A 12,338-nucleotide genomic window follows, 5' to 3' on the forward strand; every position below is an offset into this window, starting at 1 on the left:
TGCTACATGGGAATATTTTTTTCAGATGCATTGCTGTCATCAAATTCAAAATGAGGAAATCTTTTGCATAACATGGTAGGTTTTCTCCATTTAAATATTTAGTGCATTTTCTACTGTGAATAAAATACAGTTTATGAGATTTGCAAATCAAAGCATTCTGTTTTTATTTACATTTTACGCAGAGTCTCTACTTTTTTGAAATTGGATTTGTAGTAAACGCTCCTGTTGGACTCCATGTTGATGGAAATTGCTGCTGACATGAACACAACCTTGATACTGTAGCCTTTACGTGCCAGTGCCGTGCTCTGTCTACTTCAATTTCACCTCCAGGTTAGTCCTAAGCTGCTGGTTGTTGAAACTGTGTAACTGGGATCTGACTTTTTGCTTTTTTAACCTTGAGGACCAAGAGTAATTTAATGCTGTAGATTTTCCCCTTCTTTTCCGGGTGATAAACTTTACTTTGTATAGCTTTAGCAGTTGCAGCTTTCCAGAATAGTAAAGTGCAGCAAGACCCAAACACCTGCAATGGTTTTAACAGGACTTGCACCTCTGACTGGTCCAAAGAGGCTTAGTGATGAAGGTCTCAAATGCTTTAAGAGTCAGAAAGACAGTTTAGCTTTTTGTTGTTGAGTGCTAGTACTCACGTTGGTTCCTCACCGGCTGTGACTTCCTCCTCAAGCTCTATGGCCTGCTTATGCCACACAGGTTTTGCCTCAACTGGTAGTGTATCTACAGGAAATGATGCAAAAATGAGGCTGAACAAAAGCGCCACTCTATATTTAAAACATGACAAAACGTGCAAAATCACCCACCTTTGGACTTGTAGCAGGGCACAGTCACCAGGCACTCCTCTTTGATGTGCGGTTTGGTGGTAGGGTTGCAGCCTCCGGCGTGCAGGCCACGGTGATCGATGCATAACACCACCCTGTAGCGCAGTCCCTGACCACAAGTCACTGTGCACTGGGGATGACAGGACATGCAGTCACAGATAGCAAGCATATCAACCTATTTTTCCATGTGTTAATTCCTAGTAATAGGCTTTTCTCATATTTGATAGAAAGTCTTTGACTCAAGGGAGGTACAGAAAGAGTCCTTCCAAAATCCCAGCAGCTCTCTGCTCGGGAGCGAACTTTGTCTATCCTCTGCCAAAACAAGCATTTTAAAGGCAGAGGGAGAATGTGCTAGATAAACAACATCCCAGGTTTTTAGGAGGCCACAAATCTGGCTCGCTACATTTCTATATGAGCCCATTCAACTGGTGAGGTAGAAAATTTCCCAGGAGGAAGATATATACAACATTTATGGTAGGATTGGTTAATGTAACAGCAGCTCTAAGAATTAAAGCAAAATAGCTAAGCTGACCAGGAGGGTTAGGTTGATCCAGATGCAGTGCCTTGATCATTTCAATGTGCAATGGTTCAGAAAGGAAATTTATTCAGAGGGATCACACTGGCTGCGGTGTCACTGGGTTTTTGTATGTTGCCCATTCGGAACACATCATATGTTTACAAGCCTCATAAATACACCACATACAAGACGTTACATGACTCTCTTGACTTTTTGGGACCCCTAACCTCCGATTGCACTTCTTCCATTAAGAGTCTTGGAGTTATTTTTGACAATGCTTTTAAACTTGATAAACAAATCAGCTCTGTAGTTAAGGGATCTTTTTATCATTTACGGATTTTAGCCAAAGTCAAGTCTTACCTTTGCAGGAACGATCTAGAAAGAGTGGTCCATGCTTTTATTACTTCACGGCTGGACTACTGTAATTCCCTCTATGCTGGCCTAGATCGTTCCTGTCTACATCGCCTTCAACTGGTGCAGAACGCTGCCGCTCGCCTGTTGACCGGTTCAAAAAAAGAGACCACATCACTCCGGTTCTCTGCTCTCTCCACTGGCTCCCAGTTGCTTTTAGGATTGATTTTAAAATCTTACTGCTGGCTTTTAAGGTTTTAAATGGCACTGCACCTTCTTACCTGTCAGAACTCCTTAGTACTTATCACCCCAGGAGATCTTTGAGGTCAGCCGATCTGATGCTTTTAGATGTTCCCAGGTATAAATTAAAGACAAGGGGAGAGAGGGCGTTTGCTGTGGCTGCACCCAGACTGTGGAACAGTTTACCTCCTCACGTCAGATTCTCCAAAAGCCTAGAAACTTTTAAAACTGCTCTTAAAACTCACCTCTTTTCATTGGCTTTTAGAAAGGTTTAATTTATTTGTTTATTTATTTTTTATTTGATCAGCGAGGTGTTTTACGAAATTGTGTTCTATTGTATTTTTATCTGTATTTACTGTACAGCACTTTGGTCAGCCTTGGTTGTTTTTAAATGTGCTCTATAAATAAACTTGACTTGACTTGACTTGACAGAAGAATTTCAACAGTAGAAATGTTCACATACTGGTGACCACTCCTGTGCCAGCCAGGTGGGACAGTCAAATGTGTTGCAGGGCTGCAGGATAGCTGTTTTGGGAGAGTAAAGACACTTCCACTCCTCTGTGGGAGTGATGGTCCCCTGCATGTCCTCCTCCACACACGATACCAAGCGACTCTGGATGCCCCCGCCGCAAGAGGTGGAACAGGCCGTCCAGGGGCTGCTCTCCCATCTGACATCATGAAAGGTGACATCATAAAGTGACTGACGGTTATTAGCAGATGTCAGGATTTGTATTGTGTGCCTCTGTGTGTTACTAGGTAGTCGGGCATGTACCGAGGCAGGGGGTGGTATTGGTCATATGGCATAATTTCCTTGTAGCCGTCACTAAAAAGTCAGAAACAGTAAATTAGGGTTTGCTTTCACAAAAAGTCCAATTTAATCCTCTTTAAGTTCTGCTTTCCAACCTGTCCAGGCACAGCTCCATGTTGCACTCCTGCAGTTTGGGTTTGGGTTTGACATTCTCCGGGTAGTAATGGCAATACTGGTCTACAACCACCCGTCCGCTCCGTAGATCATAGCACTCTGCTGAGGTTAGCTGGTAACCTGCAGGCCAGCAAATATCAGAGACCATCAAGAGAGATCTAGTAGGACAACGATTCAATAGGCTTTTAATAAATATCTGTGAATTAAACGGATCCTGTTTTTAAACCAAACCTGCTATCGGTCGAGTGAAAATGCTGCAGGCTGCTATTGTGATTTTCAAAATGCTGCTTACCTCCACCGCACGTGACGGAGCACGGGAAAAAGTCGGTCTCTCTCCAGCGGTGGATGATGGGCTGGTAGTAGATGTACTGGACCACGCTGTCTGTACCACCCGTAAACTGCACCTACAGAAACGTTGTTCAGATATAATCAGCATTTCTTGTCATCACTATCAGTGTAGCGGGTGACTGCAGTATTTACACTGCACGGCTCACACTTTCCTTCTCATTAGACAGATTAAAAAACAGATTTTTTTAAAGATAGTGTATCAAACTAAGAGGCAAAGAGAGACTCATCCTGGGCTTCTTGGGGTGTTAATTGAACTTTGTTGTAGCCATGACAACCTAATAGGGCTGCTATATAGAATCAAATAATTTGTTAAAACTGACTTTGCGTCCACAGAATTTTAATTAATTGATTTATTTATTTAGCCTTAGTTTTTAGTGATTAGCTTTCTTTCTTAACACTTTCCTGATTTAAAAAAAAGACCTTATTGATTAAAAATGAATATGGAAGTGCCAAACAAACTGCACTGCAGTTCCTGTAATCACTGACTGAGGCTGGTTCCAGTAGTGAGCTAAATTACACAGATGGCCCTCTGTATGGTGAAAAGTCCAGCTTTAAAAGAGAAATAGAGATGTTTACAGCTTCCCTTTGGAAGCTTTGGTCTCAAGAAAATAATATTCACCCTGCAATACTTCACTTTAATTCACTTTAATTATTGAAACAACAAACTGCCGTTTCTCATTGAAACTGATGTCGTTCTGTAGAAATTTTGCTTTATGTACTGTGTTGGAATTACCAAACAAGGGAAGCACTAAAAAAAGAAAATATGGGACTAACCAGTGTCTCACCCTACTCAGGCTCCTAGCATGTATGAACATCCTAAGTGACTTTTTTCTTGAATTATTCTCAAGATAATTTAGAAACTTGACCTACGTTTCGTTTTGTAATCATGTTGTACAATGACATTGCCCATGTTTATCTGCAAGACACAAGGCTCCATGTGGAGAAGGCTCTATAAACGCAACATGCTCAAAGAATTTGGCCTTTGGAAACCTAAAGTGTACATATCTGCACAGCTACTAGCTAAAATATTATAATGAAATCCTCTTAAGAGACAAAATAATTCATAAACTGCTGGATCAGAGGAAACATTTTCTTAGAGCTCTGCTTTAATAAAATAAAGAATAAAGGCTGTTTTAATAGATTAAGAATTAGAACAGTCCTTATTTTAACAGAGTAATAGAACACAATAATAGAATAAGTACGTCCATGTCTGTCCGTGTTTTCTTAGCCTTTTATTTCATTTGCTTTGAAAAAAAGCCCAAAGACACATTTTAGCAGCAGCACGTATAAATCAGACTTGACGACCGCTCTTTCGTATTCATGTATTTACTGTGGAAAGACTGTCTGGCAACTTTTTAATGTGATTTTCCATTTGTCCAAACCTTTTTCCAGCGGAGTGATATGAGCTGGCTGTCCGCCTCGTGACAGATTCGAAAATTATCCATTTAAAGCTTCTCAGATTTCGTTCTCGACAGTTCCTCGTTATTGTCCCATCCCGACTTGTGTTTATGAGGGAGGAAGTTTTCGCAGGCTCGTGGCTGTATAACCTTTAACGCCCACTCACTTGCCCTAGTCTGGGAATTTGTGCTCACATGTGGGCCTGAAGCAGAAAAACACGTCACAGCCACTGTGGCACGTCACTGCTCGTTGTATTAACTAGGCTTATGCGCTGTTATGTAATAACACATTTCTAATCAGATTTTTTGGAGTTATTCAAAGTTTGAGACTTTACCGTGAGTCAAGTACAAGTTTCAGTAAGCGGCACTTACACCACAGAGGAGCGGTGAGGAGCTCGGAGGCTCTGAATGTTTGTGCTACTGTGTGAATGCATGGCACACAGCTCAAACACATTTTCAAAGTGAACAATTGCACAAAAAGAATTGTTTGAATTTCACATTTAAAAGAGTCACACTCAAATATCTTTAAAACACATGAAATCAAAGCTGCTTTAAACTTTGCTGCTGTGAGACGTTCACCAGGAGTTCATGCGAAAAAAATAAAAACTGGCCGCACCACTTTCAGGAGATTGCATGACAAAAACAACAGTTTTGACTCAAACTGCACCAAAGACACCAAAAAGGGAATGAGGGTGATTGATTTGCAAGCACGCAGGTCTGCTGAGGTGCTGCTGGTTTTAACTTCCTGTGAAGAAAGTCAGAGAGGTGACCCGTTTATCTCCCCGGAATTTCTAAAATTATTATTATTATTATTTTCTTTTCTTTTCTTTTTGCTTTCAGTGGTGCTTTTGTCCACTTGATGAATTACCATTCGGTTTTGGTGCCTGAGAAAATTTACATTAACATTTAACAAGTAGTGCAGTGAGCTGACTGGAACAATTTTGCATTAAAGAAACCAATGCAGAGCCTGTTCTAGAAAACATATCTGCAGAAAATCATGGCAAGTTTTCAAAGAGGACATCTACAAGGATGGATTTACTGATTGCAGAACAGGGCAATTGTGGTTTGCAGCTTTCTTCTGACGACTTCTTCGAATATAAATCAACTAAAGCAAGCGTGTGGCTGGGAGGGTGATGACATTTTGTATTAGTAGTAATTTGTGTCGGGTCCTCGTTTTTTCATGCAGATTCAAAGACCTGTTTGAGGGTCAAAACTTGGGTTTTGAAGCTAAAGTTTAGGCTGGGGCTTGTATAAATATGCTGGTTAAACTTAACAGTAAGGAATGCATTGATGTTAATGAATGTTCTCACAAAGACAGCCAAATATGTCACACCCTGTTTCACCTTGGTAATACAAAACAATATTTAGAGAAAATATGAGATCTGTCCTTCCTCAGGTCCCCGGCAAGACACCCGTCAAGCCTGAAGTAGAACAGATGGACAATTCGGAAATTTCTCAAATTTTTAACAAGATGATGACAAATACTGGCTGCTGTAGCCTGAAAGAAAAAGAGATGTGCATTAATGTCAGCGCTTACTTTGACTGTGAAGTCAGCTCCGAGTGGGCCAGTGATTCTCAGGACTTCTTTATCTGAAAGTTTCTGGTAGTCCACGGTGGTGTTCTCTATGTAGTACTGCCCGGGTCTATCCAAGACCAGTTCATCTCTTACCCCCTGTAGAGTCTTACTCTCCATGTCTGAAGGTAAAAAAACAAACAATTAAAGTCTCAATATGTGCAAAGAGAAGACAAACAGGTGTGGCCACTGCCTGCCACAAAATCTTTCTTTTAATTTTTACATTTTTTTTTATATTTTATGAGTAAAGTTCTTAAGTTCTGGAGCTGTGATTAAAATGTTGATCACAGACCCTTCAGTCAGACCCAGCGACACACAAAGAGCTCAGACTGGGTGCTGTGGTCACTCTATCACTGTGATGAGGCTAACGTAGCCAGCATGCTTTCCCCTCACTGACCTCACTTTATCCCTGTCTATACAGGATCTTGTGTAACTTCAGTGTTGATGCTTAAAGAAAATAAAAAATACAGAGATACATGGGAACAAGTGGTGACCACCAGGCAACACATGGTTACAATCAAGATGCCGGAGGGCAAAATGGATAGGGGGGGTGGAAATATCTAATGAAAAAGCTGTCCATTCAGAAGATGATCTGGAAACTAGCCACTGAGCAAAGGACAGGCACAGAGGTGAAACATTTGTTATCCATTTGATCCGGTGAGGATTTGATGCCAGGACTTTGACATCAGTGAATTTCCCTGGAAGCCTTATGTCTTCTCAGAGCCAGAGCAAAGGGAAGAAACACGTATCTCTTCTGGTTAGTCTGCTCTGGGCTACTTTTAAAACGAGTCTTTATTAGAGAGGCCAAAATGTAATATCTTTTGGAAATCAGAGTAAAAGATCGATCATAGATTGCTATTAGTGTGAAACATTCATTTCAAGGCCTGCCAAGTACGATCTTCTGTTTTCTGTTATGAAAATGTCACCACCGTGTCTGTTTCACTCTTTTTGCATCGGAGCATGCTAAAAACATAACACGCTGTGCAGAAAAGTCAGAGCGGTGCGGTGAACTCATGTTCAGTGTGTAGTATTTGACAAATGAAAGAGCACTGCCAAACACAGAGATCATGCTCAGCTGTTTTGGATGGAAGGGCACCCTGGACCTACCAGGACTTACACAAGTGATCCGGGCCTTTCAGGATCAGACGCACGTGACGACTCTTGTAAGGGATGGTGACCACTGTGTCCTCAGCTTGAACAAAAACAAAGAAACAGTACCAATCACTACATCAATATATGACACAAATGCTAAAAACGAGCGACTTATGACTCAGACACGCTAGAGTAGAAAAAGGATGGCAACCTTCTTGTGACTAGGAAAAGTTGGTGGTTGCAATTCATTTCAAAATAGTGCAATCAGTTGCAGCAACTAGCTAGTCGCTCAGACGTGCAACACTTTCAGCCTCGAGGTGATTGAGGAGGTCCCATGGTGAGATGCAACTTGTCTCCAAACAGTTGCAGTCTGACTGGAATTGATTGCAGTCACTCTCAGACAGAAAGTTTAGAAAATATCTGCTGTCTAGTTTATATACGTAGACAGATTGTCAAGCTACTGCAATCAATCTAGGCAAATCCAGAAGTTGCAGTAACAGAAGTTACTCTGAAGACGGCGTCTGACTGCGAGCGGTCACAGACATGGTTCCCATCTTCAAAGCAGCTATTTTAAAGGCATGGAGGCAGGTATCCCAAGCTGTGTGCCCTGCTGATTGGGCTTAGTTATAACTCTTGTTTATAGTCTGTGTGGTGAACAAGTATATCTGCTCGAGGACCTCTTTAGCTCAGCAATTACTTCTTTATTTAATAAAAATTGTAAAAAAGAGTAGCAATTCTTTACTTTTTCCTGAAGAATGCTGGGATTTGTAGTGTCCCCGCACAAGCCTGCAGGACGAGCCATCTCCATTGCAGACTCCACAGTTGTCCTCGGTCGCAGTGCTTCCAAGCTCATGATCACAACCTACAATCTGGAAAACACAGGAAGCACGAAAAACTTTGAGACATCACAAATGACACGCACAGTCACCTCACTTTTAGAGCCTGAAAGACCTTCTACCTTCTTAGTTTTGAGGACAAGATAGCAGGGAAGATTTTCTGCAACAACACAAAAGTAAAGAGAAAGGATATGATATCATGAAGCACTCCAGCTGGTTCTGTTGGAGCTTCAGTACCATTTAAGTGTTACCATGAAGCGATTCAAACAACCCTCTGGTCTCCTCAATATTCATTCATTGAATTACTAAGACGCCATCCATAGTTGAATGGTGGATATTTCGTTTTGCAGTTTCTGTCAGCAAGACAAAACCAAAAACCGCAATATCATTCCAAGCATTGTAAGGGAGACACTTCTGAGTCTCTGCAGACACGATGCCCTGGGACATAATTCCATTCAACCCCAGAAAATGCATTGCAAACTATTTCCTGGGCTGTCAGTCAAACGCTAAATCTAAAGGAATACTCATTGGATATTCATTTGTAAAGCAGATGTCGTGATGCTAGTGCTGTAAGGTAGTCCACTGTGGTCCTCTTGAGATTTACGTCTTAGCTTTTGCTCCCAAATGCACGATATTGAAATTTGAATATTGAAAAAAATTGCGTACCAGTGTTGACAGGAGTACTGTACTGCGACAACATTAGAACCACTGGTCTAATACTGTGTAGGCTCCCCTTATTCCACAAACAGCTTTAGCCCATCAAAGTCTCTGAGGCTACTGCGGTATCAGACACACTGACAGCACATCGTTTAAAGACGGGGGCCTCGGCGGACTTGTTGGACTTGTTTTTCCAGGACATCCCACAAATGTTCACTCGAATTAAGATCTGGGGAAGTTCACACCTTGATCCTAAACCTATTTGAGAGTATTGTTGCAGGGGTGTAGTGGTCTGTGAAAATGTTTAAGCAGATTGTACATGTCAAAGTAATGCCACATGAATACCAGGACCCAAGGTTGCCAATCAAAGAGCTGCACAGAGCATCACACTGACTTCACTTGCCTTACTAGCTTAATCTAAACTTTTTACAACACACTGGGATATATTTACTTTGGAAGATCAACTTTTCAGTTATTTTTAAGGTGAGCTGATCTTAAATATAAGGATTTGCTTAGTTTACTGAAAAAAAGAAGTTTTTATATGCAAGTCCCACAAGATGTACATCTTGGCTTCAAAAATTAAAAGAAATAAACCAAAATTCTTGATGACTTCAAAGCAATTGAGGTTCATGACATGGTTACTGACCTGGCAGATACCACTGATGCACATGTCCAAAGACTCTGTGTAACAGCGTGTCCCATCCAGCACCTTGGGCGCCAGCTCCACCACAAGGCCTGAGCCCTTGGCTTTGCATTTGAGAGCACACGGGTTGTCTGGATCGTTGTATACCGGCAGCCACTCGTGGTACTGGTCCTGGTATTGCTCATCTGCGTGAGCTGAACACTGCTGGGCACGGAAATCACCGGCATCTGAAGGGCAATCCTGAGGGACATAAAACATATTTTAAAATATTTTACATTCTTGAAAAAGGCAGGGCGAATGAAGTCTTGCATCTCTAAATGTGTATGTGGGAAGAAGACTGCTGCATGAAATTAGCAGAATAAATGGAAACAGAAGAAGTTTGATGCAACTTCTTACTTTCTCTCAAACAGCAAGATCCCAAATCACTGAATTACACCCCGTACCCATAAATCTTTTAGACACAATTTGCCATATCAGTTTTACTTCTTCAATAAAAACACTTGAAAGCTGTGTCGACATCCACGACACAAAGATGAGTGGGTTCAACTTACCACATTGCTGCATGTGCGATATTTGATATTCTGTCCTTCGCAGGTCCTACAGAAGGAAAAAAAATGAAACCATGGGTAAATAGGCCGTGGGAGAGAATGATAAAACAAACCATAACATGAACCAGTCATCATCATCTGAAGGAGCTGGTGTTATATCCAGTGACTCTTCCCTCATTATTCATATTGAAAATTATAGCGCTGATGTGGCAACCCACGAACATAAGTCTGTGGTGCGTTTGCAAAGCTTTAACAGCGTATTTCACACAAAGTAACTGTGCATAATTATCCAGTGGCACGCTGAAGATGACAAATGAAGCTGATAAAAACTGCAGTTCCTGAAATGACCACTTGAGGGTGGCTCACAAAGCATTTAAAAGACTGGAATAAAGCCCAACGACACAGAAGAAATAAACATTAACAGCCTTCATAAACAATTGTACAGGGCTACATTGTTTAAAATTGTTATCATTGAGACTTAAAGTTATCAAAGTTCTGAGCACGACTGCTTTGACTGAAAGGCAAGAACAGCAGCAGAGTGGCCAAGTAGTCTCTAGCTATCTGTTAGTGAACTGGACCACTGTTTGTGGCATTGGTGCCTTTTGAAGAACTTCAATGCAATTATTTGATGAATAATTTAACTTTCTGTGCTGCTAACTGTACTTACAACCTGCCCAGCTGGTTGTTGTTTGTGGATTTCCAGCACTTGCTGCATTAGATTGCACTGTGATGGACAAATTCTGCAAAACGCATAAAACTGTGTTATTTCTTTACCTTTTGCATTTTCATTTATTGGCTACTATATATGCCGATATAGATATAACAGCAAATAGCTATTATTTCCCCTGCAGTCAGGCTCTAGTTCAGTTTCCACACTCGACATATGTTCCTCCATTCTCTGCGATATGAATAATCTTTATAGACAATTTGACTTCAAGCTTATTACTTGTAAAAGAAAATCTCAAAAATCTAAAGCTTTAACACGAGTTTCACAACATTTAAAAATAGGAGCCCCATTTTCTCTGTGTGTCTGAAAAAATGCAAAGCTGCACGCAGTAGTAACACAGACAGAGTAAAGCCCTCCAGCCTGCGTCTGCTGAACAGATTGGAGCAGTTTGGATCACGACTCCCTGCATGACAGTCTGCTTTGTCTCTGCCCAAATTATCGAGCTAACCACTTATTGAAAATGAGGATTTCTTTGTGCTTTGATGCAGAGTGATGATAAACCATTGATGGTGACTATGATAGGGCAATTATCAAAGACCCCAGTGGAAACTAATCAAATGGTATTCTTTTGGGAAGTTAAGAGGAATTCCAGTGTCACTGGCCCTTAGCTAATCTGGAATCATGATTGGAGACGTCACTGACTTTGGACTCAGCAGTGAACGAAGGCTTAAGGTTTTTTACAATGTTATTCCAGAGAATGGAGGGAGTGGATGTGGACCATGTGGCATGGCAAGAACATTAGAACCTGTGACGAATCCAGACGGTCCCCTCTGCCAAATCAAACAGTAGGCCATGGGGCCTGAACCCCTAACAAGAGACTTTCAAAGACCAAGAGTTGAGAGACAGGTAGCTAAGATCTGGATCAGCGTGGAAACTCACACTGGGACAAGCAATATATAAACGAGACATAAAGAGGCAAAGGGAATAAAATGAATTTCCCTTTTCATTTCCTTTTGATTTTAGAAGCTCTAAAGTGGAGGCTAAGCAGACGTAGGGCCAGGACATGGGATTCATCATGGCGTCATCATAGGTTAGGGAAAAATAACTCGGTTGAAATATCAGAAGTCTTGGAGCACATAAAACATAACTCACAAACTGTGACCCCAAACACAAAAAGACAACTACAGAGAGTGCGCTCATTAGTTAACTGCACGAGACTCAACAAAGACTAAAAGTACCATCTATAGCATTAAACAGAAAAAAGGAAAATCTACTGTAACCATAAAAAAATTGGGCTAGTATTGGATACGCAGTAAAATTCATCCGGCCCATAATGTCCATATATATGTCATCAACTCTTCTCGCAAGATTGAAAGTAATTGCACGCAGGGCTCCAAAACCCATACCACAATATTGATACACTTGAGGCATGTGGGCACACAAAAATGTAGCTGATTTGCTAACGCCTAAAATATGCTCAAGCTATGAGCTCTGCTATTGATCAGTTTAGGAAAGCTAAGAGTTTACTGTTTATCTCAGGAGGATAACGAGAAGCTGAAAAAGATGGAACAAAGAGCATAACAGAGGCCAGAGTATCATGAGATTAGGCAAAAATATTGCAGTTGTCAGTGAAATTAATCATGATATATTTTGTCTTTTTATTCATTTGTAGGGCAGAGCTGTAGGTCTACTACTGTTAGGAATATTACTAAAAAGG

The 12,338-nt window shown here is 41.1% G+C and overlaps 1 protein-coding gene across 1 annotated transcript in view; it reads right to left on the minus strand.

Moving 5' to 3' along the window:
• The window catches only part of LOC146715056 (ADAMTS-like protein 1), a 105,314-nt gene that overhangs the window by 18,331 nt on the left and 74,645 nt on the right, over positions 1 to 12,338 (minus strand). Inside the window, exons 4-14 of the mRNA XM_085451477.1 lie at positions 9,958 to 10,003; positions 9,410 to 9,646; positions 8,013 to 8,139; positions 7,296 to 7,370; positions 6,143 to 6,300; positions 3,153 to 3,264; positions 2,842 to 2,980; positions 2,711 to 2,761; positions 2,402 to 2,606; positions 813 to 960; positions 645 to 729 (exon numbers count right to left, since the gene is read on the minus strand). Coding sequence (XP_085307603.1) covers positions 645 to 729; positions 813 to 960; positions 2,402 to 2,606; positions 2,711 to 2,761; positions 2,842 to 2,980; positions 3,153 to 3,264; positions 6,143 to 6,300; positions 7,296 to 7,370; positions 8,013 to 8,139; positions 9,410 to 9,646; positions 9,958 to 10,003 — 1,383 coding nt within the window. The remainder of the gene's footprint in view (positions 1 to 644; positions 730 to 812; positions 961 to 2,401; positions 2,607 to 2,710; positions 2,762 to 2,841; positions 2,981 to 3,152; positions 3,265 to 6,142; positions 6,301 to 7,295; positions 7,371 to 8,012; positions 8,140 to 9,409; positions 9,647 to 9,957; positions 10,004 to 12,338) is intronic.

Source organism: Copadichromis virginalis, linkage group LG3 (assembly GCF_057382275.1).
Source record: "Copadichromis virginalis isolate Kocher_CV1m ecotype Utaka linkage group LG3, C_Virginalis_male_GT1.1, whole genome shotgun sequence".
In the NCBI taxonomy this organism is placed as follows: domain Eukaryota; kingdom Metazoa; phylum Chordata; class Actinopteri; order Cichliformes; family Cichlidae; genus Copadichromis; species Copadichromis virginalis.